Source organism: Podarcis melisellensis, assembly GCF_964234715.1.
Source record: "Podarcis melisellensis genome assembly, chromosome: 5".
Lineage (NCBI taxonomy): Eukaryota > Metazoa > Chordata > Lepidosauria > Squamata > Lacertidae > Podarcis > Podarcis melisellensis.
The window spans coordinates 74,255,585-74,281,426 of NC_138537.1; the positions used below are offsets into that span (position 1 = coordinate 74,255,585).

General features: G+C 42.1%; 1 protein-coding gene and 1 long non-coding RNA gene across 2 annotated transcripts in view; one reads left to right on the forward strand and one right to left on the reverse strand.

Moving 5' to 3' along the window:
- LOC309371241 overlaps positions 1 to 25,493 on the forward strand; it is a 65,790-nt gene extending 40,297 nt beyond the window's left edge. Inside the window, exons 2-3 of the long non-coding RNA XR_014168957.1 lie at positions 11,396 to 11,454; positions 25,415 to 25,493. This is a non-coding gene — a long non-coding RNA (uncharacterized lncRNA). The remainder of the gene's footprint in view (positions 1 to 11,395; positions 11,455 to 25,414) is intronic.
- The window catches only part of BICC1 (BicC family RNA binding protein 1), a gene marked incomplete at its 5' end in the record, with an annotated part of 107,654 nt that continues 99,443 nt past the window's right edge, over positions 17,632 to 25,842 (reverse strand). Inside the window, 4 exons of the mRNA XM_081913504.1 lie at positions 17,632 to 21,063; positions 21,284 to 21,383; positions 24,607 to 24,767; positions 25,391 to 25,547. Of these exons, the coding sequence (XP_081769630.1) occupies positions 20,933 to 21,063; positions 21,284 to 21,383; positions 24,607 to 24,767; positions 25,391 to 25,547 (549 nt within the window). The 3' untranslated portion in view covers positions 17,632 to 20,932. The remainder of the gene's footprint in view (positions 21,064 to 21,283; positions 21,384 to 24,606; positions 24,768 to 25,390; positions 25,548 to 25,842) is intronic.

Below are 25,842 nucleotides of genomic sequence, written 5' to 3' on the forward strand. Positions count from 1 at the left end.
ACAAAGTAGGCCACCCTCATTCTAGCTTTTGCTCTGTGCTGTGGGTGGAATTGCAGAAGAATCCAAGCCTTCTGATTTGAATATGGGGCCTGCTGGCCCTTATAAAATGCCCAAGTCCTCTGCATTCCCTCATTTTAGGAGCTCATTGCTGCAAAAGGCCACAGAGCTTTCCTCCTGCCTCTCTACCCGTCCTGCTCCATGTCTTTGTCAGCTCTCTGAGGACCAAACTAGGTGTGTGGTGCAGGAGTTCAGGGAAAATAGCACTGAGGAAGCACAGCATTTAATCCTTCCTTCCTGGTTTTTTTTATTATCACAATCTCAATTGCCTCACTAAAACTGCTGGGGTTTTTTAAGTCCTCATGAAAATCCATCAGTGTGAGTTTTAGTGTGAGTTTCTCATATAAACCATTTTCTGTGCAATTTTGCCTAATATACAGATTTTTGCAACGATTTCCTCAATATAATGCATTTTCATATTTTATTAAATTCTCCAAAATATTGCATACCTTTTTCTGGCACACATTGTTGTTGTTGTTGTTGTTTAGTCATTTAGTCGTGTCTGACTCTTTGTGACCCCATGGACCAGAGCATGCCAGGCACTTCTGTCTTCCACTGCCTCCCACAGTTTGGTCAAACTCATGCTGGTAGCTTCAAGAACACTGTCCAACCATCTCGTCCTCTGTCGTCCCTTTCTCCTTGTGCCCTACATCTTTCCCAACATCAGGGTCTTTTCCAGGGGGTCTTCTCTTCTCATGAGGTAGTCAAAGTATTGGAGCCTCAGCTTCAGGATCTGTCCTTCCAGTGAGCACTCAGGGCTGATTTCCTTAAGGATGGATAGGTTTAATCTTCTTGCAGTCCATGGGACTCTCAAGATTCTCCTCAAGCACCAGAATTCAAAAGCATCAATTCATTACTTGGCTAAATAACTGCTTTGCAAAATTCAGACAAGCTTGAATTTCAAAGGCTGCCTGTATTTTGTTTCACGCATTTTTAAAGGAAAGTGTGGATTGGTTAGGTTCACCTTTAAATGTGAACAGATTCAGATCTATCCCCCATCCTTAACGATGGATGAAGGTTTTGTGCATCTATTGCTAACTGGACAGGGAATGGCAAATGGAAACTGCTGCATGCATGATTTCTCTCTGCATGGGATTGCATGTTCTTGTCAGTAATTTAGTCTTCTTCTGCAGGGCAAAGAAATACAATGTACTTTTCAGTCGCAAGTTTCTTAAAAGCAGAGGACAATAAAACAGAGGAATAAGAACAAGAATAATAAAAACACTGACAATCCCAGTGAGAAAAACCTAACAGGAGAAATGAAAATAGCACCTGCCAGCTGTTGGTAAGAGAGAGAAGAGGGATGGATTTAAAGTCTGACTCTCTTTTCCCCACTAGGCAGCCAAATGGCATTATTTCAGATTGTCCAAGATGATGACCCATACGCATAAAACAAATCAACGCCAAGGGTTACAACTCTGCACCTAGTTAAAATGGCCTAAATACTATTGTAGTCAATGGACGTTAAGCAGCCTCACTGTGTGCAGAACTAAATTCAACAAAAAAGCACACCCATTACTATTCTTGCACTTAGTAACTAGGCTTCGTGAGTTTCATTCGTTTGCAAGCATTTTAAAATAGCCCCCTGTGAGTCATAGTTCTGAAATGCCAATTATGTCTAAATAATCGCGTTACCTAAAGTGTTGTTGAACTCTTCCATCATAATGGGCCTATTATTCAGCTCCTTGTTATCAGTACAAAGGCAACTGATTGCATTTCTGCTACAGTGGGTGGCTGGAGACACGGGGGATTTGATAAGGAAAGAATTTTACATTCATGTTTTGGAAGCTTTCTGAAAAAGTCGAGCAATGTCAAATAACCAGTAATGGAGGCACGGCTGAGGAAACTCTGACAATTGTCCATGACCTTCACCTCTACTTATTAATTGCTTCAAGTGCTTGCTCTATCACTGATGGTTTATGTGTGCGCTTACCTGCTAACTCTACATTTTTGGACCACCACCAAACAGGAGACGTGGATTCCTCGAACTGATGCAATGGAAGGATCTTGGTGGCACTTGAGAGGGAGGAGCTTAGGACCCATATGCTGCAGGTTTGATCTGCAGAATTTCCAATTAACAAGGCCTCCAATTTCAGGGTTTGGAAAGACCTGGGCCTAAGATCTTGAGGAACCACTGCCAGGCCTCAGGTGAGGCAGCACACTGTGGGTGAAAATGCATGGAGTTCCCATTTCAAACACTACACTGGAAGAGCATCATCTCCCATGTCTTTTTTGTTTTTGTTTTTGCTGCTCTGTAACCTTCAAAGGTGACCTTAAGGAATTGCACCAGAGGAAGGATGCACAGCAACAGAATATCCTCCAACATTTATCTGATGAAAACAGGGACATCCTATAACAACTATTATTATTATTATTATTATTATTATTATTATTATTATTATTATTATACCCCACCCACTCTGCAGAGTTTCCAACACATATAAAAACATAATGAAACATTAAACATTGTAAATCTTCCCTATACAGGGCTGCCTTCAGATGTCTTCCAAAGGTTGTATATTTACTTATCTCCTTGGCTCAGGGGCTGCATACCTCTAACATTTCTCTGATGAAAATAAGGATGTCCTAAGGAAAAGCGGGATATTCCAGGATCAAATCAGAAACCAGGACGGCTTCTGTAAATCTGGAACTGTCCCTGGAAAATAGGGACACTTGTAAATCCTGCAACAGGTGCTGGGTTTTCCTGGGCTGAAAAAGCCTGAGGTAAAATTGTCTCCAATAGCGCCGATTGTCTACTTTGGAAAGAGGACAGTGGTGGGAAGGATGAATTAATTCTGGCCTCGCTACGTCATCCGCTCCGCTACCATATTTACACTGCCAATCGGACAGATCGTCAGCACAGTTGAGGACAATTTCGAAATCTCCTGGATCAGGCACTTCTTCGCTGGCTCACTCATCCTTCTGTTCGACTTGAAACGCAGAGGTTTATTTTAGCTTCCTGAACTAAATTTGTTTTGAAAGACTGACAAGAAAGGCCCAGCCTGGGGTATAAGTTTCACCAGTAAAAAAAAAATAAAAAAAAAAATTCCCCCTGCTTCGCTTGTTGTCCCCCTTCAGTCCCAGTTGCTATGGAAACAGCAGGATGTGGGGCCAAAGTCCTCCGCTGCACTTTCTTGGCCCATTCCTCGGTGCCGTGCCCTCACCTCGCAGCCAAGGCTGGCTTTTGCCGTTCACTCACTTCCTTTCGCCCTCCCCTCAAGCAGAGTCGGTGGTCCCTTTCCAAGGCCTTCACATGGTTATGATTTTCCAATTTTTAAAAAACAAAATGCTTCTATAACGACGTTATTAAATCACTCTAAAACCGTTATGGCTTGTGGCTCACTTGCGATTTCCCTAGAGCACCACGGAAGGGCGACTGGTGATTTTACACATAGAAAACTTTCAACATGAGAGAAGGAGCCAGTCAAGAGCAGTCAACTTTTCCAACACGTTGGACACTCCAAGATCTCTAAATAAAGGGGCTGACTTTCAGACATAGAGACTGCGGCGTGTTGTTTTGTGTTCCCCACTTCCCAGAGATGCTTTTTATGGGGCCAGTTTCCTAGGGAGGAAAGAGGCTTGTTCCATTTTAAAAATATCTGCTTATTTTCAAATATGCAAGTTCAGCAGATGGGTTAGTATGGCTGCTTGCACACCATATACCATATTTTTCTGTGTATAAGATGCCCCCATGTATAAGACACCCCCAATTTTGGGGGAATCCAAATTAAGAAAACACCCCTCAGCATTACCTGTGAATAAGACGAGCCCCAATTTTAAACCTCCTGTTTTGGTTAAAAAAACAAAAACAAAACCCTAGTCTTATACACGGAAAAATATGGTATTTAAAGCACAAACGCTCTTCCAAGAAACCCAGGAGCTGTTGCTTGTTAAGGGTATTGTAGTTCTGTGGGGGTAACCTACAGTTTTGGGGGGGCAAGGGGCGGGGGTGATGTGCTTCAAATGTATGGTATACATACTAGGGCAGACACAAGGACAGGCAGGCGGTAGAAATGTTAATGCAGCGTCAACCGAAAGCAACAACATGAGGTCTTGGAGATCCCTAGGGCTGCTTCTCGTCAGCCAATGACAAAAGTCAAGTTTCCTAAATCATCTTTCCTCATGGGAGCTCATGGTTTCCCCACTCCCTATTTTATCCTTACAACAATCCTGTGAGGTAGGCTAAGCTGAGAGACCGTGACCGGGCCCAAGCTCGACCTTGTAACAATAAATGGATAATAGGCTTGTATTGTACTGTAACAATAAAGAAATAATAGGCTTGGGATCAGTAATTCACATTCGATTCAGGCTTCATGAGTAATCTAATTATATCAATGTCCTGACTTCACACATCAATAAAGGACAAATATTAGACAAGCTTAGCTGTTTAGAAATGTTAACATAAATCTATGAAGCGCACACCCCAGTCTCTCTCTCTCTCTCCTCTGATAATGATATAAAGAAGGAATGGGTGTAAAGATAATGCTGTTTGGAAAGGAAAGGTTAAAATTACTGGAGTTGGTTCTTAGAGAGAAGAGATGGGAAACAGAGAAATGGATAGGGCACAAGACTATTGCCGAACGGCATAGCTCAGAGCAACTGTGCAATGGGGCATCTGCCCCTGATTACATCTTGAAGTTGTTCCACCGTAGTGGTGGTAGGGAGATGATTTTTATTTATTTATTGGTGATTTGTTTGGAAAAAAGAATGACTGGAATACTTGTAAATGCGGTATCTTTGCGATTCTGTTACAAAAACTGTGCACAAGCTTTATCCAAAACTGCTCCCTTATGTAACAACAGCAAGGTTCTTATATACCGAATATTGGAAAAATGTCTAATAGAGGAATGTGAAAATAAGCTGCACATGTAGCATTCTGGGCAATACATTGTGTTAGAACTAAAGCACAAATGTAATCAGTTCAATGAAAGCTGCCAGTTGCTTATAGAACAATTGCATTGATGTATATGTTGCAGCTAACTATCTCTTTAGAGGACTTGCTAGAAGAGATGTATATATTAAATACATTATTCATACCTATGTGTTAAACATTGATAAACCCTAAGTATTTCACAGCACGGAGTAATGGCTTCAGATGTTTCTCGTTTCCCTGCAGTGCATTAAAACAAGCCAAAATACCTTTGAGACGAAACTAGCGTGGGAAGGGAACTAGTAAAGATTTCAAGGCAGATGTGCCAGCATCCAGTTGTGAAACACTTTTGAACAATGTTTGGAGGGTAATTAAATTCCCCAGTAAAATGCTGAGTGCAGGTTGGTGGAGTTTTTTTTGTTTGGTATGTGTCCATCCCCAAATTCCTGGTTTATTTCTTTTGGGCATGCTTCTTTATTAATTGGATCTTTCACAGTTTGAATGAAATAACCAGGTCAGGAAGACAGAAGCTTTTATCAACCACATTCCAAGGGTTTGAAATGTCCCAGGCTTAACAAGCTGTGATCTTGAGCTATACATATATTAAGAGGGAAAGCTCTCTGAGACACATCTTACTACATGAAAACACAAGAGGGGTCAATTTCCAGATAATGTTGGCATATATTATTAGTCCTGCTCAACTTGCGACTAGCCCAAGCTTTACACAGTCCACCAACCATGGACCTAGTCCCACAAGGGGCTTGATTAACATTTTGCTGACTGCCAATGGCTATAAAAATAGATGGGTGGTTCTGCCAATCAGAATACATGGGTAATCAGCTGTGTTTAGCTTGATGGGTGACATGGTAGAGAATCTTCCAGACCCATCCATTGCCTGAATGGCAGAACTAGCTGCCTGGAACTTTCATAAGGAAAGGAAAGGAAAACACAGACCTACGATCAGCCAGATGAGTTCTGAATTTTTCACCACCTGCATTTGAGGTTCTGCCCCACTGGCTTCATTGCTCTCAGTTTCTAATTAAATTAACGTGTTGAGTGAGCCGCCGCTTATCACTATGATACCTGACATGTCAAATCCTTACAGAACAACCCCTACACATGTTTACCCAGTTTACCCTACTATTTTCAATGGGGTTCACTCTGTAATAAGTGTGTTTAAGATAGCAGTGTTCAGGACACCACTTGTGCACGAGGGACAGCAAAGAGGCAGGGGCATGAGAAGTTCTTACTGTCTGCACCCAATAATAGAATACTTGGATCTGGGCATTGTTTAGAAGCATTCAGCTGCTGGTTATCCCATTGGGACTCAGGATTCAGTTGACTGAAACTGGGGGGATGGGGACACTATCATGTTTTGCTGACATTGGCTGTGTATGCACCATACAATTAAAGCACAACTCCCAAAGAATCCTAACTCTAGTCTGTTAAGTTCTCTAGTCTGTTATATTCTCAGGATTACCATTCCCAAGATTCTTTGAGGAAAATCATGTGCTTTCCAAGAATGGTGTGTTGTTTTTGTTACCTCTTCCAAGCCTTTGGAATTGGGGGATGCTATAAATTGAAATAAATTCTGTGCTTTTGCATATGACCCATTAATCTTACGAAGGCTTGCACAGGAGGACTTTCTGGCGCATTCTGCCCCAACTATTATAATTGCACTCTGGCATCTGAAGACCTCAATGAATCATCTGGGATGTTTATAAGTACTGCAACTCTGCAAGGATATTTCAATTTAGAGAGGTCTGTGGTGGGGGAGGATTTTCAAACATGAACCCTAAGACAAAATCTGTTTCCGTGCCTGAGAAACCAATGCATGTTGTTGTTTATACTGTGAACAGGCCTATCACAGTGAATGGGCAAATTGATGAATGGCTGGGAACTTTTAACACAAAAACCTTAATGTTGTATAATGACTGGGGATGTCTCCTAATGGTCTTGAACCTCTTTTACTATAGTATTAAAAAGATGCAAAGAGAGGGTTGTAATTTAAACATTTGCTTCAGGCATGAAAATGACTGAATCCTTCCCTGTATCCCGTGGAGAGCTTCTTATTAGAAGTAGTGGTGAGGAGAACTGCCCCTGACAAGCTCTAAAAACTTTGGAAAATAGCTTAGCTTAGCTTATCCTGTGTCCTGAACACATTATTTTCTGAAAAAAACTAACATCAAATATGTAATTTGATCTCCTTTTACAAGCTGCCCTTGAATAGTTGATGATACCTATCCAGAACATACAATATAGTTAATACCTATTTATATTAAATTGCATGTGGCATATACATTCCAAGTAGCTGAATGAATGGATTAAGCATTACAAGTTTTACTGAGAGCTTGTAGCGCAGATGTGGTGGAAGAAAAGCATAGATATGTAAATACAAGCCCTGTGATTCATGCCCCAATGGAAACCACACTCTAGGTTGCTATAGATCATACTAGCATGTACAAAACCAGTCAATGCACCTTCAGTCATGGTTTCTCTGCAGTGAGAATGGAGTCACACATTTCCCAAAATAACATTTAGCAGATTGTTCTGTTTTCAATAACTGGAGTGGCAACAATTTGATAGAGAAACTTCTGGAACTTTGTCAATGGAGGAAAACTGTAAAATTTGTTTACTGTCCTGCTTTTTTAAAGGAATGACTTCTCAAAGCTTTACTCAAGTCTTAGCTGAAATGAAGACAGGATCAGCAATGAACCAGCAGGAACAACAAGCCCTCACCAGTGGTCTGCACTTGTTCTGACCATAGCAGCTACCTGCCTACTTTGGGAGCAAAGCTGGGTTCGGGAGCACTTCCAACCTTTGAACTGTCTTCAACTTCCAACAAGAGTGCTTCCCCATCATAACAAGGTGTGTGTTTAATCTCAAGATCAGCATCAGTGCTGACAAAAAGCACCTGGCTTGTCTAGATTGAGTCTTAGCTTGCTAGAGTCAAGCGAAGCAGAATGGCAACATTGTCAACTGTTCTCTGTGGAAATATGTTGTCTGCTTTTAGGTACCTGCCTGCTTCCAATGAGTTTTGGATGCCAAGATGGGAAACCCCCAACACCTGTTGGGATTCCATCTTTTAAAGATACAGGGGCTCTGTCCATCTTTGCATCTGTAAATCCCAGTGAAAGGACTTAAAATAGCAGTTCTTAGGGATAGAGAATCAATACCAGCAGCCCCCCCCCCCGCCCACTAGTTAGCACTGCAGCTGGAGTGACAGAGCCTTGTAAAGTTACTGTGCGGCACATTTTCAAACACTGACGAAATTCATCTGGTTCATGATTTTTCTGAAGATTCCAGTTGCATTACTCTGACAAGAATGTCCTCTTGGGGATCAGTGAGAGATTCTTTAAAACACAGCGCAGGGTTTGCTGTCCCAAGACATGACTCAGATACAGAAATGTTATGTTAATAACCTGATGAAAACAGCTGATTTTGTGCTTCAACTATTTGCACTCTCGTTATTTAAACACACAATGAGCAACCTCTGATCTGAGAACATTAGACATTCTCTATTGATTTAATTCATTGATTTAAAAGCCTTTCTAAACTGTTTAATATTTAAAAATCTCATAAGTTCTTGGCACGTAAAAAATACAACAGAAAAACAATAAAACAGTGCCATAATAGAGCCAACAAATAGCTAAGCAGTATTATAAAATTAAAGTAAAAAAGCCCCCAAAACATTTACATGACATTAGTTCCTTAGATCTGAGCAATATGATCAGCAGACTCACATGACACAACTCTTACTGGATTGTACTACTTCAGACAGCAAATGAGGGACTGAACCCTACATAAAAGAAACCCTGTACATATAGAAAATTAGATCTCCCTAGGCTAAAACCTTTTCCCCTAAAATGCTAGGTGGAAAGATTTATATGAGGGGAGGGCTTTCAAACATATTAGACCCCCCACCTGAAGATATCTGTACCTACTGAATTTATATATATTACAAACCTACTAAAATTTAGACATTATTGGTGCCAGATTAACGGGGTTCAGCATCTTACTAAGATTCAAGAACTGAAAGCATTCGACAAAACTAGCAATATTATAGAAATGCTTCACTCTCTTAGAAAGAGGGCACAGAAAAAGAGTGATAAACTCGAGACAAATGCATATCCTCATGACTTCAGCATGCATCACCCCCATATGGAACTCTGCCAGTTTACACCAAAGATTGCCTGAGATTGCAATCCTATGCACAGCTACTTCGGAGCAAATCACATCTAAGGTAAACTTGCAACAGTATGTCTGACTGCTTGTTGTTTTGTCCAACTGGTGGATACGATCCTCCTCCTCTGATCTTGGGTACATCACCTTTACCCCCCCCCCCTCGTCAATGCTTATTTAACACGCACTGTGATAACTGGCCAGTCATTAAAGGCAGTGCTGCACAGCACCAACCATGGCATTTCTGTGTCCTCCTTGCTGGCCAGCACTTCCATCTGCTACCACAGCAGGGAAGTGGAAGAACCCAGGCTTAGTCTCACATCACCTTCTGTGGAGACACTCTGCCATCTGCTGTCGCCTGCAAAACCACACCAGCAATCTCCGTGTTAAACATCTGCAATTGTTTTAAAGCAATGCAGTATTTGCTGTCACATTAGCTCACAGTTATAATGGGGCCAGAGAAACTTAGCAACTTGGAGAGGAGGCCAAAAAGGCTTTCCATATTGGCTGTAAAAGTTTATTTATAGATTTGAAAGGAATTTGCTTCCCAGATATTCTCTGAATACCCAAACGTTTAGCAAATATTTGATACCTGTATTTGAAATCCAATTAGGTTTGATTCCAGTGGGTCCCTCCCCCTCCCTCCATCTTTGATATTCTGCAGTGTTTGATAGCTGGCTATTTTGGTTCAGCTCGGAATAGATTTGGATAATACGAGTTACAGTGGTACCTTGGGTTAAGTACTTAATTCGTTCAGGAGGTCCGTTCTTAACCTGAAACTGTTCTTAACCTGAAGCACCACTTTAGCCAATGGGGCCTCCTCCTGCTGCTGCACCGCTGCCACATGATTTCTTTTCTCATCCTGAAGCAAAGTTCTTAACGCAAGGTACTATTTCTGGGTTAGAGGAGTCTGTAACCTGAAGCATATGTAACCTGAAGCATATGGAACCCGAGGTACCAATGTATATACAAAAAGAAAGAAAAATATACAAAAAGAAAGAAAAAAACTCATTTCCCAAGCCAAAATGTGGCATCTTTAGGACTGCAATGGGGCCTGAACACCTCTCCCAACTTCCCACAATTCTTGAAACTCCTCTTCTTTCCCCAAATGTTTCCTTACAGTAGTATTGTTCATTGGAATGCTAAAACCACAATATCTTAAGCCCATGGGACTCTGGGAAATGGAAGTCCCCAGGGTACCCAAGTACTTAGAATTGTGGTAGCATTCAAATACAGTGGTACCTCGGGTTACATACGCTTCAGGTTACAGACTCTGCTAACCCAGAAATAGTACCTCGGGTTAAGAAGTTTGCTTCAGGATGAGAACAGAAATCATGCTCCGGCGGTGAGGCGGCAGCAGGAGGCCCCATTAGCTAAAGTGGTGCCTCAGGTTAAGAACAGTTTCAGGTTAAGAACGGACCTCCGGAACGAATTAAGTACTTAACCCAAAGTACCACTGTACTGTGAATCATAAAACATACTGATAGCTCATGAAATGCTGTATTTGCTGGTCAGACATCTTGCTGGCTCCAGTTCTACATTCCGAAGCCTATTGGACTAGCTAGCCATTAACTCTTACTTCAGCACTGGTGGTGAAGTGGAATTCCCCACATCTGAGGCAGCAGATCAGCTGAGGACAGGACCTGCGGCAACAGAGGGAACAGGTGTCTCTGAAGAAACAGCTTGGGTTGCTGCTTGAGGCAGTCACCTCACTTTCTCCAAATGCCACCTTCAATCCACTCAGCAGGATTGCTCAGCCATAAAACTAATTCACAAAAATTCAAATATTCATTCTGAAGGAGGAGACAAGCCTAGCAGAAGCTTGATGCTCCCACCTCTTTCCTGGGTGGGTGTTCCGAATTTGCTGGTGTCTGAGGCCTGCACAGATCATACCATGTATAGTTGCAACTTGTGCTCTACTTGTAGATGTGACAAATAATTTCAGAGTTTGTGCGCGCGCGCTCTCTCTCTCTCTCTCTCTCTCTCTCTCTCTCTCACACACACACACAGAGAGTAATATTAAGAGTGTGGTGTTCCCAGAGGAAAATTGGTCCTGTAAAGGCTGCTCTGAACTGTTCACCCCTTGGTGAAGAGGGAGTAAAACAGGAGTGAAAACCAGAGACAAGCGAGTCAAAGTTTCAGAGAGGTGTGCATGTAGCTCCAGCAGCCAAAAACCCTAACGGCACTACATGTGTCCTTTGCACTGTGCAAAAGTTACTAGCTTCGAGTTGTTCACACGCAGAACAGGCCCCGTCCTGCTAAGTGCTCCTTTTGTATTGCTTGCAGATTTGGAAACCTTCCATGTTTGTCACTTTAAATGAAGACCAGGCAGCACTCTTATTTGTGTAAGTATAAAAGTCCACAAGACTATGCGTGGTTCCAAAAGCTGTTCTGGGCCTTTAACATTCAAAAGGTTGGAGACAGGATATGATGAAGAAATGATTAAACAAAAATGGGACAATCTGCAGCCAATTTCCACAAAGGAGAACCATGATTCAACAGTTGCATCAAGGATCCTGGCTTTTATGTGTACCAGATGCACAGAGGCTCTTCCCAGTGTGCAGTTATTGCTGCTCGGCAGGAATCCTGTGCCACTGGAACTTTACCCTTTCTGTCACCTGGGTGACTTAGGGGCTTCCGGCTCCCACTAGGACAAAAATCTGAGAGGCACCCTAAGCTGTGAGGAAAGCGTTTCGGGAAGAGAAGAGATTCTACTTCTCTTAAACTGCAAGATTATAAATAATCTACACCATTTGCCTCCCTCTCTGTCTGGATTTGTACCCTTTCCACCTTCAGCTTCCTCTGGATAGTTTATTCAGCTGATGGAAACGGCGTATTTTAATAATTTCAAAAAAAGTAAACAAAAACTATTCTATCTATCCCCAAAAAGGCCTGATAGACACTAAGGAAAACTGGAATGCTATTACACACTTAACAACTGGAAACTACTCCCCTCCTCTCATATAAACAATATCTTAGAAGCCCCATAGAGAAAACCAACTCTCCCAGGATTTATATCCTCAGCCTGGGGTTGGCTTAGTGGTGCTACTACAACTAGCTAGTGCAGGTCCAGGCACCCATGCAGGCCAGGGCACCACAGCTGAGGGGGTCTTTATTTTTCTTTAAGTGCAGCAAAAGCATCCTGCTTTCTCCAGTAGCAAAGCTCTCTGGTGAGTCTTTAGGCTCAGCACTGTTTCTTGGGACTCCCATGCAACTATACAACATTGCAGATTGCATGTGGGCTTCCACAGCTGGCTGTCAAGGACCGTGCTGAAGAGGACTGCACAGATGAGGAATGGTGGGAACCACCCCCTGCTCCTGAGAGCAGTATGACATGATAGATTTGGAACTGTGGTTTGCAGAGGGACATACTTCAGAAGACAAAAGTTGGGAAGAAGTGGGTGGCGAAGAGCTAGGAGAAAAATGAACCGTAAGAGTGTTAACAAACTCCGGTTCACTGGAAACCATCCAGCTGATCAGTCCAAGGTCATGGAGATTAGATAAGGTAGCTGCACAGAAGGAACAGTGGTTGCAAGATCAGATTGCAAGACGAGGAGGTGACTCGGAGGGGAAAGTGGGAGCACCTTTACTCTGAGAATGGACTCTCTGTTTTTTCACTGTGATCATTAAAATCTCTTCAAATGGTAAGAGACTATTTTTGCTTTGTTCTGCTTATCCACGGCCAAAGGGAGGGAGGAAGCTGCTTCCCTGAAGCCGGACACTGGCTTACAAATAAAGGTCTAGCCAGGCACACATCTGTAACAGTACAAAACTCTTGGCATGCTGGCTGCTGCTCTGTTGGCACTTCTTGAGATGTTGTGGAGTCCACATGGGCGTCCCAGGAAGTGATGCTGAACAGGAAGATGACATGAGAACGCCATACTTGCTGGACATTTTAACTACACAGCATTTAAAGAAAAAGGCTCCTTCAGGCACTTTGCACAGGTAAGGAGAGCAGCCCCCTTGGTCCTTTGCAAGGAAGAAGAGGAGCTACCAAGAGTGGCAGGGTTTGGCACAGCAGGCACCTGCTCTGGAATTGCTCGAGCACCCATATTTGTTATTTGCCCATTTTTAATCCCCCTCTTCTTCCAAGGAGCTCAAGGCAGGATGCATGGCTCCCGTGCCCCTATTGTTTCTGCACAATCACCCTGTGACCAAGGCCACCCAGATGAAGGGGAAATGCAATGCACAAACAAATGCAAGATCTCCTTCAAACATCCAGATGGCAGAATGGAAGTGGGAGTGCATGTTCATGAGAGCAGGCTGCACTTCCAAAGATGAGCCCCAGCTCCTATTTTCCAGGGAGATAGGAAAGTCACAACACACAATGGAAAGTGATGTCGTTGCTGAAAACCAAGAGCTTGGTATAAAATGTCTTCTACACTTCAAGGACAGACCCCAGCTCAAACTTAGCACCTGTGTTTGAGAACAGGAAGGATGTAAAAGAAAACACGATGTGATTTGGTGTGCTCGAAGCCGGAGACAATGAACCCAATGGAATGAAAGTTTGTATGAATATTTAGGACAATGTACATCATTTCATGTTAATCCTCAGCTTGAAACTCTGTGCCCGTTATCCAAAGGGCAAGGAGCAAATGAGGCCTCTGAAGCTCTTTACTAGTACAAAACAGTTTCATTCGATTATTTTCCGTCTTTTCCATCTGCGAGTTTCTTGGAGGTTGCAACAGCCCTTGGCACACACTGAGCAATTTCCATCACAATTTATTCAAGCTTTGCCTAAATATCGCCTGGGACCGTTTAACATCTCTGCCAAGTCAGTGTTTTCAGGCCCCAGTCATGAGAAAGAGGACTGCTAACACAGGCAACTCCACAGAGTAACGCTAAAAAGCTCCACGTCTTATGTTGTGAAATTGTTTCAGTTCCTGAAACCAAAAGCATGTTTGAAATATATGCAGTTTGACCATGAGGTATTCGGGAAATAACATTTCTAGAAATTATTCACATTGGGTGTAGCCTTTCCCAGGGCTGTTGGAAAGAATTGTGCTCTGAAGATCTACTGAATTCCTTCCCATTATTTAAAAGCATGATCTTACATTGCAATATCTCTCTTGTCTCCGTCACACACCCCTACTTGAAAATGGGCATGTGATTGGTGTGGTAAAGGGACCCCTGACCATTAGGTCCAGTCGTGGCCGACTCTGGGGTTGCAGCGCTCATCTTGCTTTATTGGCCAAGGGAGCCGGCGTACAGCTTCCGGGTCATGTGGCCAGCAGGACTAAGCCGCTTCTGGCGAACCAGAGCAGCGCACGGAAACGCCGTTTACCTTCCTGCCGGAGCAGTACCTATTTATCTACTTGCGCTTTGATGTGCTTTCAAACTGCTAGGTTGGCAGGAGCAGGGACTGAGCAACGGGAGCTCACCCCGTTGCGGGGATTTGAACCGCCGACCTTCTGATCGGCAATTCCTAGGCTCTGTGGTTTAACCCACAGCGCCACCTGCGTCCCGATTGGTGTGGTACCCACACGTAAAGCAGAATTGTGTCTGGAATGTATTGTTCCAAATTTCATTCTAAAACGTCAGAGTTATTGCATCCAAGAAATTGCCCTTCTTCCAAATTGAAGCCAAAAATTAAACCAAGGGCCTCAGTTCATTTCGACAAAAAGCTTTAAGAAGCTGCATTTTCATTACCGTTCCATGAGGATGCTGGAGAAAGCAATGTCGTTGTTTGTGAATGATCCCGAAATGTGTAGATGGATTTGAATGACCTCAGATCTTTCTTGTTATGGCTGTATGGTAAAAATGACATGAAACGTGGAATTCAAGGAGGAGAAACCAGCTACCCCAGTTTGGAAAATAAGCCATTATGAGCTGGTCCCAAAGCAAAGCTCATTCTCAGTTCACAATGGCTGGCTCCAGTGCCAGCCCTCCTTGCCTTTTCCCCCTGTTGCCAGTTCTGTGTTTTCTTAAAGTCTCCCCTGGTGAAGAGAGACAAAATGACAGAGCTGGCTCATGTGATGGCCTTTGTCAGCTGCCTCAGCCTCATCAGTAAGACCTCCTTCCACCTGGTTGCTTCTGAGAACATTTAAGACCTCCTGGCATTTTTCTGTTTCCATGATGTAACTTTGATAAGCATATACAAAGCACAACAGCCTGACAGTGATTGATGTGTTTTTGTTTACCTTTTACTTTGTGTTTTGAACTCTTGGTAAACACATAAAATTTCCTTGCCTCCAAGAGCTTCCCATTAACTTCATTTAGGGTGTGTGTGTGTGTGTATAGTGGGGAGACATTCAAAGCCTTGCTATTAAGGCAGAGATGGGGGACGTGGTCCCCCCAGGCATTGCTGGACTACAACTCCCAATGGCTGGGAATGTTGGGAGTTAGTTTCTCACCCCTGTATTAAGCTTTGCAGTAAAGATTCTAATGGAAGCCCCATCGCTGTGGGATGCAAGAATGGACTCAGGGTGAATCTTTTTGAAGAGTTCCTTCCAAGCCTTCAAAACCTTCACTTCTTAGCAAAAAGAGCAATGATTCCACAATATCTATTTCACTACTCTTCCACAATAACTATTTCACTACTCCTGCTTTTAGCATAATATCACCTCTGAAGTGTTCTGCCATCTCTTGCTACAGCTGTAATTTATTTCTAGTCTATTCGCAATTTGGACCTCCTTGTTCTTCTATACCCACCCTGTGAGGCCCATTCTTCATTGTATTTTCTTCCAATGAAGTTCCTTTTATTTAGTTTTCATGTCGCCTGCAGCACTTTTGGGGCAACTACCACTGTACCGCTTCACTGTACCTTGGCAGTTCCCCTTTACCTATGCATTTTGTTCTCCACAGAACTTTATCTGTTAACTGCTGAAATCCACCATTGTGATGTGAGTTCCCTTTGTTCCTGTACTGTCAAGTTCCTTCCTTTTCAGAGAGCAAGTGCTACTGACATTCGCAATTCTATGCTGTTCTGAAACTACCTCAGAAAAAGCAGCTTGAGAAGTCAACGAAAATGAAGACAGGTTCACTCACAAATCTATGTGCACCTGCTTATCCTTCACTGCAGGTTTTACGTCCCTTTTTAATCCAACTTTTAAGGATTTTAAATTTATTTCTATAAATTTTTTCTGGTTAGTACTCCGATTTACAAGATGGTCAGGAACAGTTGGCAAATTGGTTACAGTTCCACCAAGCAGGATGCAAGGACACCCCTTTCAACTTATTTCCAGAGTTTGCTTTGATGTTTGAACATATAGTATGTACTTGTTAGGATTCTCAAAGCCTAAAACATTATGCAGAAAGCTCCAAGCAGTTCAGCTTAAAAAATAGCTGCACAAAACCATCCTTGCCGAGGGAGAGAAAGCTAATCAGCAAGAGGGCCAAGAATATCCAAAGCAGATTATCTCACACGGAACGTTGGAAAATATTGGTGTTTCATAAAAATGCATCAATGCAAATGTGCACAAATCACGACATCCTAATTTCTCAAGAGAGCCAAAACATTTCTCTAGCAATAATTTCTAAGCAAGAGACCACAGAGTGAGCTCCATAAGACAATGGAAACAGTGCGTGTTAAGAAGACTCTGTGCATAGTGCAGGCTTGAAGTCTCCAAGTACGAAGACAGTAGCATCAGCTCTAAGCTGAGATACAGTGGTACCTCGGGTTAAGAACTTAATTCGTTCTGGAGGTCGGTTCTTAACCTGAAGCTGTTCTTAACCTGAGGTACCACTTTAGCTAATGGGGTCTCCCGCTGCCGCTGCACAATTTCTGTTCTCATCCTGAAGCAAAGTTCTTAACCTGAGGTACTATTTCTGGGTTAGCGGAGTCTGTAACTTGAAGCATCTGTAACCTGAAGTGTCCGTAACCCAAGGTACCACTGTAGTTGATTGTTACAGAACGTATTAGCTTCACTGGATCCAGTATTTTCTTTATAATGCAGTACTTCTCAAAGGCTGATTCATTTGCAGTGCTGTGGGAGCCTCTTCCTCTTAATGCAGCCGTAGCCTGTTCTAGAAATTTACGTGTGAAGACACCATATGGGTAAAATCAATGATATGACTTAAAAGACAGACAATATGGGGTGAAACCATGCAAATCAGCCTGACCAATGTGGTTCTACCAGAGCACAGCAAGAGGAAATTGTTTCCATACTACTGTGGTAAAATGAAAACTGACCCTTAAGAGAGATACATATGCAGTCATAAGGAGACTGTTTTATAATGCTTTTATTGAAGCTCTTGCCATCCCATGACTGCAGAAGGGGGGCTGGGCTGGAAGACACAAGGAGAGGATCCATCACAACTACAGAAAGCCACAAGGACAAATGTGGAGAACTCTATGTGTGACTACGGTTCCCAATGCATTTTTTTAGGGGAAATGTTTATGCTCCATAATAAAAAGCTGCTTGAGATAAGCATGGGCAAGTTTGCCCATGTTTTTCTCTGGCTAAAACAGCCTCAAAGTCTCTAGCCCTTTTTCTTGTGGAAATAACAAGAAAAACAATGCAAGTGCTTAAAAAATAATAATCAATTGCTCAGCAAGAAACAAGGAGCTCCAAATCACTAGGTACACATAAACTTCCATTTTAATTTGATTAAAAACAATATTTTTATTCAATAACTCTAAACATCAAACATAATGTTACAAACAGACTTGGCTGTTTCGCATCATATCAAAAGCATCCGTAGACCCACTCCTCAGCATAAAATCTCTGGTTATGGGCCTTAGTAGTGGACATTAAACTTGAATGCTTCCCCATTTCAAAGGTTGCCTACTGAAAGTTAGGCCACTGGGTCTGAGACGGGTTTGAACTCTGCTCCCATGGCAACGGAATAATTGACCATGTGCATTTGGACCATGTGATCCCTCGAACAGCACTCTGAAGCACTGTGTTCTCAGTGTGTACCATACACAGTTTCTGAACATATAGATTGCACCCGTAAGGGCCAGTAGCTCTTAGGCAATCTGCATTTGCAACCTTTCCCCTGCAAACTGTAAAGAAAAAGAAGGATGAGGTGACTATTACTCACATGATGTGCCCCTTCACTTCAGAAGCATGATCAGCATTCTTTAGTAACTGTGCCTGTTAACAATACTCAGTTTAGGTTAGTCCTCACAGGGCCTAGCATTATAGAGAAGATAACAAGCATGTATTTGCTTTGACTTTGGGAGCAACCATTCCATGTTAAGAGAACACGAAATCACCTCTGGAATAAATCTGTGTAAAAGACGACAGACTACATTTCATAGGCAGTGTAACAAGGGGGTTATATAAATTTATTCTTTCATGTAACATTTGATTAGTTTGGAAAATTCCCATTTTTGAACGTTTAATTCCATCTTTCATTTATTTATTCTTTAAAAAAAAATTCACTAAAAAGGACCCCTTCCCTCCCAAAATACAATCTGTATCTGCTCTATATTTACAGATAACTGGTCGCTATAAAGGCACAAAATTTAAAACTAACGTTTCAATATCTTTTTGTGCATAATACAATATTGACAATACTGAACATTGCATTGCCATATATCCCTTTTGTGGAATCAAAAGGAGTGAGAAAGTTGTTCTTCCAGTGTGGAATTTGTGTGTATGTGTTGTGAGTGTGCAGCCCTATCGTTCTTATATCTGGGGAAATCTTCACTTCAGCATAGACCACAGCAGCTTAATTGCATCTTCCAGGTATAATACTGTCATAACACACATGGCATTTAAGTACAAACTGGAAAAAATATGCACAGATCTGTGGGGGGACAAATGCCTAATAAGGCGAGTGATGGGAGGGTGCAATCGCAGCCGAAAGAGACTGGCAGATAGGTGCTCATCCTAGTCTGAATTAACTCTGGCACAGATTAAACCAAGTTAGTTTTAAATTTTGGTAAAATCATTTCCATGGACAAGCCAAATTCCTGAACTACTAAGTGCTTAATTCTACACATGAGGAGACTCATACCAAAGGGCATATTCATGATTAAGAAGATAGTTTCTTTTAAGTATCAGGATCTCTGTGTGAACAGAAGTATGTGTTAAGTTTTGAGGCAGGACTAGCTGATTTCCAGGATAATACATAAGGCAACACACAGAAAAAGGCAACTACAGTTGAGCATGCACTAATCTGGCCTGTGCTTTTTCAAACACTGGAGAAAGATCAGCAGCTATCTGAGTTGCAGTGAGAGGCTGATTAGCTATATAGCCATCACTGGAGATGGTTAGAACGAATGCCGGTGGGTAGCAGATTACAACTGCGTTATCTACCATTAAAGGCTTCCTTTGTGTGTTTTTCTCCGCTGTAGAAAACCATTATCCACAGAAAGTGTCAAAACTATTTCTCACCCCTGTTTTGCATATATAAAAAAACAGCTACGGTAATTGGTTAAATCTAATGCCTTCGTTAAGAGTGGTTTGCAACCACCTTAAAGGGTTTGTACATTGTACATAAATAAGAAATTACAGTACAAGTAAGTTCACAATTTTTTCTATGGGAATGTTTTTCTTCTTTCTATAAATTCATGTTTGGAAACATTGTATTGCATCGCCGAGAGGCACATCATCCTATCCTTCACTTCATAAATTTATACCTAGTCATTTGCAAAAAGACAGAAATAGTATAACCAGATTTCTTGACCTTTCACAGTATAAGAACACAACTGTTAGCTCTATCCATGCACAACACAGACTCTTTCTGGTGACAGTCAGTATGGATTTTTGGAAATAGCTCATCTCAAAACTCCATAGCTGACAATCACAAACTTAAATCAACCAATAAAACAGATGTCATTGCAGCTATTTGATTTATGTTGATCTATTGCTGAATGAAGAGTCAATGTAAGCATATTCTTGAAATAAATGCAACAGTGCTGTCTTGTCAAATGAAATTAATGCTCTCCTTAAATGAACAATTGCCCAGAGTTTTGGCATGATGAACTGCCTTCCATCCTCTACCAAAAACTTTTTAGGAGATCCGTTTAATTTCTTATGCACTGTAAAGTGTACAGATTCTAAAAAAATAAGACGTTTCCTATAAATAAAGTGTCCTTTAGTGGCAGTATATACTAAAATAGTCCTTTGCTTTGAGACGACCATTAAAATCAGTTTTAGCATTACAGGCAGCAGCTAAATAGGGATAACTGATGGCAATAAGGTTCATTTTGGTCTTTCATTGCATCTTTTACAGTGCACAAGCTTAACTGTAAGGATTCTTTGAATGCCTCCCAAAAGCGAAAAGAAGGTTGAGTCCAACGCTTAGAGACCCGAATGTTGACGACTTCTCTACAGTTGTTTAAAGGGGGGAAATAACCAAAATTTGATTTGCTTGTATGATTTATGGCAAAAGAATTTCATCTAATGTGGGAACATACCTGACAAATGTTGATAAGTGCCAATACAATATTTTTCCCCCATGGAAATTGAAGAGGAAAACAATAAAATTTCCACAGGACAAGCAATCAGAACACGTAAAGTGCAGAAAGACCTCAATTAATCATTAAGCAGTACCAGAAATACCTTCTTGATAAAAACCACATGCTATGCCCCTCTGGCATCCCAGCCCTTCACTCTCCATTCAAATAAGTAAAAAAAAAATTTCAGTGCATACAATATAGTTATTATAAGTAATAAAATACTAAACAAAGAACCCTATATTATCATTATTGCAAATTCTGTCCAATCTACATGAGTAAAACATAATCCACATTTGGTGTTCAGAAAGAGACAAGTGTTCTCTTCCTTTTTTTGGCACAGGTATTTGTGCAGAAGGCTTTGGTCCTTGGTACCTAAATTCCCAAAGTGCAGGGGGTTGTGTGCAGTGATGGCTGTCCACAGGATTGCCATGTCCATTTGTGCAGTCAACTGTGAGAGCCTCGACTTACTGCTACCAGCGGCCGCTCACACTAGCAATGTCCGAATGAAACTGACGCGGCAGTCTTCCACTAGCGCCGCCTTCCAGGAACGAGGCACGGACATTGGAGGGGTCAAACAGTTTTCTTCGGTTTTTATTCAGTTCTGTGCATAGGAGGGGAAGAAAAGTAAAGGGCTCATTAAAAAATAGCAGCTAAATAGGGATTAATTTTTAAAAGTTTTGTTTGGTAAACAAATGCAGATTAAATCCCTACACATCAAGGAGGGTGAAATGCATTCTTGAGATGTAACAACTCAAGCAAGCAAGCAAGGAAGACAGGAAAAACAAAGGACTCTTATATGCACAAACTGCATTTTTGTTTACCTGAAATTGCAAGCAGCATTTTCCTTCGTGCACCAAAAGTCGTAATTCCGAGCTCTTTCAGATCCTGATCTGTGAGAGTGAGGAACGTCTGAAGATCAATCTGGAGAAAATACAAAATGTATACCCTAGTAATTCAAGATACAGAAGTCTCACAGTAAAGATTCAAAATGCATACTAAAGGGACTGGTATAGATAACTTCCCTGAAGAACTTTATTTTTATCATCCAAAGAGAAAACTGAGCAAGAGCAGCATAGGGTAATCCTATGTTGTGCCTACTCAGAAGTTAACCCCATCAAGTCCAATAGCACTAACTCCTAGGTAATTACACAAATATATTGGAAGTAAGATTTAAAACCATGAAGAAGAAAAGATTATAGAAATGCCCCATTGCCACAGTTTTTCTTCACAGAGAAGCAGGTTTAAAGGGTGCTTTAACATGTACCCATAGTGTCTAAACACTGTTTGTGTGCTATAACCACTATGCCAGTTGATCAGTTTCTGTTTACGTCTAGTGCAGGGAAGCAAACATGGTGCGCTCCAGATGTTGTGGACCACAAATCCAGTCATTCCTGATCATTGACCATATTGGCTATGGTCGATAGGAGTGGTGGTGCAAAACATCTGGAAGGAACCACAATGGCTACCCTCTGTTCTAGCATCATGAGAGCAACCACAGAGGAGATGGGAACAGTACTATTAGAAATGTGTGCAGGTCAAGACCTCAATGAGAAATGGGCTAAGAGCTGAACGACCTCAACACCCTTTCTACCCTATCCATACATTCCTAGATTGAGAAAATAAACCAACAAGATGGGCAAGGAAACACTCTGTCTCAGTTCAAGCCTACCTGCTGATCAGCCATGGTGCTGCTGGACTGGATGGATTTGTCCATCCAATTTCATAGGGTCCTTACAGAAATCTCCTTTAATTCAATGCTAAATCTTTAAGATGGCAATGTATCTGTGCCTGATTTCTGTAACTAAATAATGCACTGTCTGTTTTACAGGAGTTTCGATGCAAGCTTTAAATGAACTCTTGCTCAATTCTAGTTTGTTAATGAGGATGTGAAATCTTACCCAAATTCTGTCTTACATGCATTACAAATGCCTGTCCTAGAAAAACAAAACAAAACAATGGCCTGGTTCTCACAGCACAGTAAGTCAGGGTACAACTTACAGTGTCCATGTGAACATTCTGGCTCCTGGAGAGGAAGAGGCATCCTCTTTGCTCCCTAATGGGCTTCTTTGATTAGTGCAGCACAGTAGCTTGGCTTAGTGTGTTGCCTGGGATCACAGTTAAGACTTCTCCTTTTTAACCAGGATTTGTAAAGCAAGCTTTGTCCTGTGGTTACAGGTAGTAGTTAAGAATGCAAATCCCTAACCATGAACCCAGTTTCCAAAATGCCAAGTTAGCTGCTGTGCTGCACCAAGCTAAAAAGCCTGGGAAGAGGAAAGCAGCTACAGTCTCAATCTTGGGAGCTAACACATTGGTGCCTAAGAAATGATCTGACAGTGTTATGTGCTGCTGAATTGTTCATGTAAATAACGACGGGGTGAAAAGCAAGTTTTCAAGGGCATTCACATATCCAGCAGCCTGAGCACACATACGTGTGTATTCTCAAAGACGTGTGAATTTCAGAATTTTCATATGGTAAGCCATCAGATCTATACCACCAGATGGCATACCTCTTTGCAAGACTCTGCTACAAAAATAAGAAAGAAGGCCAGTAGCAATATTGAGTAGATGAGGGCAGGCTGGTAGACAGATGGCACAATTATATTCTAGTTTAGCAAGCCAGGAGAGGCTCAAGATTTGGATGCTCACATGCAGTCCCTTGGCTCCTGCTTCACTTATTTTGTGTGAGTGGGGAAACAAGCCAGAAACACACAGTTAACCATAGTTTATTATGTGCAAACTGATAACTGTGGTTAATGGATTCCAAACAAGCCAGAATCATATGTCAAGTTTAAGTCATGGTTTCATAGCCAGGCTTCTATGGAAGCCATTGACCACAGTTTCTCAGTTTGCACGTAACAGGAAGCTATGGTTAACTGCATCTTCCTAGTTTGTTCCCCTGCTTTCATGAAGGGAGTGGAGGGGCAAAGCGTGAGTAAAGCAGCTCACAAATATCCTGGTTTTAGTAAGGCAGAATTTGGTATATGAGTGTGGCCAATGTACCTGAGCTGAAGGTGGCCCACTCTTTTTGTAACTCAGTTGGCAGAAGACAATCCCCACAGGATTAGGTACTGCTATCATAGTTTCTGAGTACAATTCAAAGTGTTGGTGCTGACCTTAAAAGCCCTAAACACCCTCAGCCCTGTATACCTGAAGGAGCGTCTCCACCCCTATCGTTCAACCTGGACACTGAGATCAAGTACAGAGGGCCTTCTGCTGGTTCCCTCACTGTGAGAAGTGAAGCTACCAGGAACCAGATAGAGGGGCTTTCTCGGAAGTGGCAGCCACCCTGTGGAACACCCTCCCATCAGATGTCAAGGAGATAAGTAACTATATAACCTTTAGAAGACATCTGAAGGCAGTCCAGTATAGGGTTTGATGTTTTATTATGTTATTATATATATGCTGGAAGCCGCCCAGAGTGGCTGGGACAACCCAGTCAGATGGGTGGGACACAAATAAATCGTCATCATCATCAATATATCCTGCCTTTCCTTTCAAAGGAGACCAGTGGCTTTGCCAATTTTTTTGTGTAAGCCATGCAACAAAATACCAGATTTGTGTCCAGGCAATCAAAGTTTTGCTCCAATGAAAGCTGAATTCTGTGCCTTGTTCAAACTATGCACAGGGATAAAAGCTTACATTTTTCAATAACATTCACTGATAGTCAGCATGGTCAGTGTTCCAGGATCACGAGACCTATAGTCCAACATGTTAGCTACCCATGTTTTAGTATGTTGAACTGGGAAGCAGGCAGCACTATGCTGCAGTAGAGGCAAAGGCCTGATGACAACAGGCAGGGCCAGAGGCTCTCCTGTTTCTTATGTAGATGTGTCACAAGCCACTGACGCACGGTGTCACTCATGAAGCACTCATACAGCAAGCTGGATGCCAATGCACTACAGAGAATGCGTCCACATATGCTTGCAAACACTGGAAACAAGAGTTGCTTCTCTCAGCACAGTGCTTTGAAAACACTTGAGGTTTGAAGCTAGCTATTCCTACATTCAAGGAATGAATATGTGGTCTTCACAGAATAGTAAATGAAAGCGCAGCAGATGGTAGCAATTGAGCGATTTAGTTTGGAAAGTAATCAAAACACTCTAGCAGGAACAACAACAAAAAAATGCCTTTTCCAGACACTGACCTCTTGTTGCTGGAATATGTCTGTGTATTTGCCCAAACCCAGTTTGCTGAACAGCTCAGGCAGGTCAGATCCCTTAAATAGGCTGTTCAAGTTACAGCCATTGCTTCCTGTCAGCGAGGAGATGCAGTCCATGTAATTGCTGCTGCTGAGATAATGTTCAGCTGGAAGTTCAGAGAGGAAGTACCTTTGAGTTTCCAAACAGTTTGCATTTCACTTTTAAAAGATATCCCACTGAACTACTTAAACTGTGCATAAGCCGCTGCGACAGGTAGACTTTAAACCCCAGCCCACCCAAAGGAAAATGATCAAGCTGTAATATTTTCACTGAAGTGCTACGAAAGAAAGTCAAAGATTGAAACTACATGTGGGGCTGCTCCTGAATAGGGCAGCCTTGCATTAAGGCCCTCTCCCCCCACCTTTTGCTTCAACTTACACAGCATCCTAAATGTCATGACACTGAGCATTTGCTCATGTTAGCAGCAGCAGCCAATCAATGATGTGGTGTTGGAAATATGGCTACACTCAACATCAAGGCATGAAGTTGATCCACACATTACAGAGTCAAAGGGGAGACGAATGATTCAGGGAAGCCTTTTTCAGCAACCTGTCCCCACTGCCACACACCCAGTTTCTAACTCTGTTCTAGGATTTTAACACTTGCAATTAACAGGCTAAATAACCAACTTTGCTTCCACTAGACTCAGGACAAAATGTTAGCCAAGCCAACGATAGTGAAAGACAGAAGTCATGCTCAAGTTTAAAAAATAAAACAGAAAATCATTACTTGATTTGTTTTGTTTCCTTTTAGGGCTGCCAATGGAAGAAACAAAGTCACCAGGGGCTGCTGAGCCAATGCCATTGTGATCTCTCCAGTTATCAGAGTCGCTACCACTTCCTAGATGTTCCCGGCTGTTGGATCGCGAGAGAGACATTGATGAACCCTGCAAGAAAGATAAGAGGGAATAAGCAAAACCTGAAAACTGGGAGAAGGCTCCTTATAAACCTTAAATAATGGTCACCCTGAAATGACTTTTTTCTTTTCTTTTACAGGAGAGCACCCCTGTAGGGGAGCCACCCTAGGAAGGTGAGCAAGTGGAATAGGCCGAGATAAAGAGAGGAGGAGAAAAAAGAGAATGGAGCACACCCTTTCTTGTTTAATCCCATTTCTCACTAGAGGAACAGAATGATTCCACATCAAGGAGCAGTGTAAACTATCAACCTCTGAAAGGTGATAGA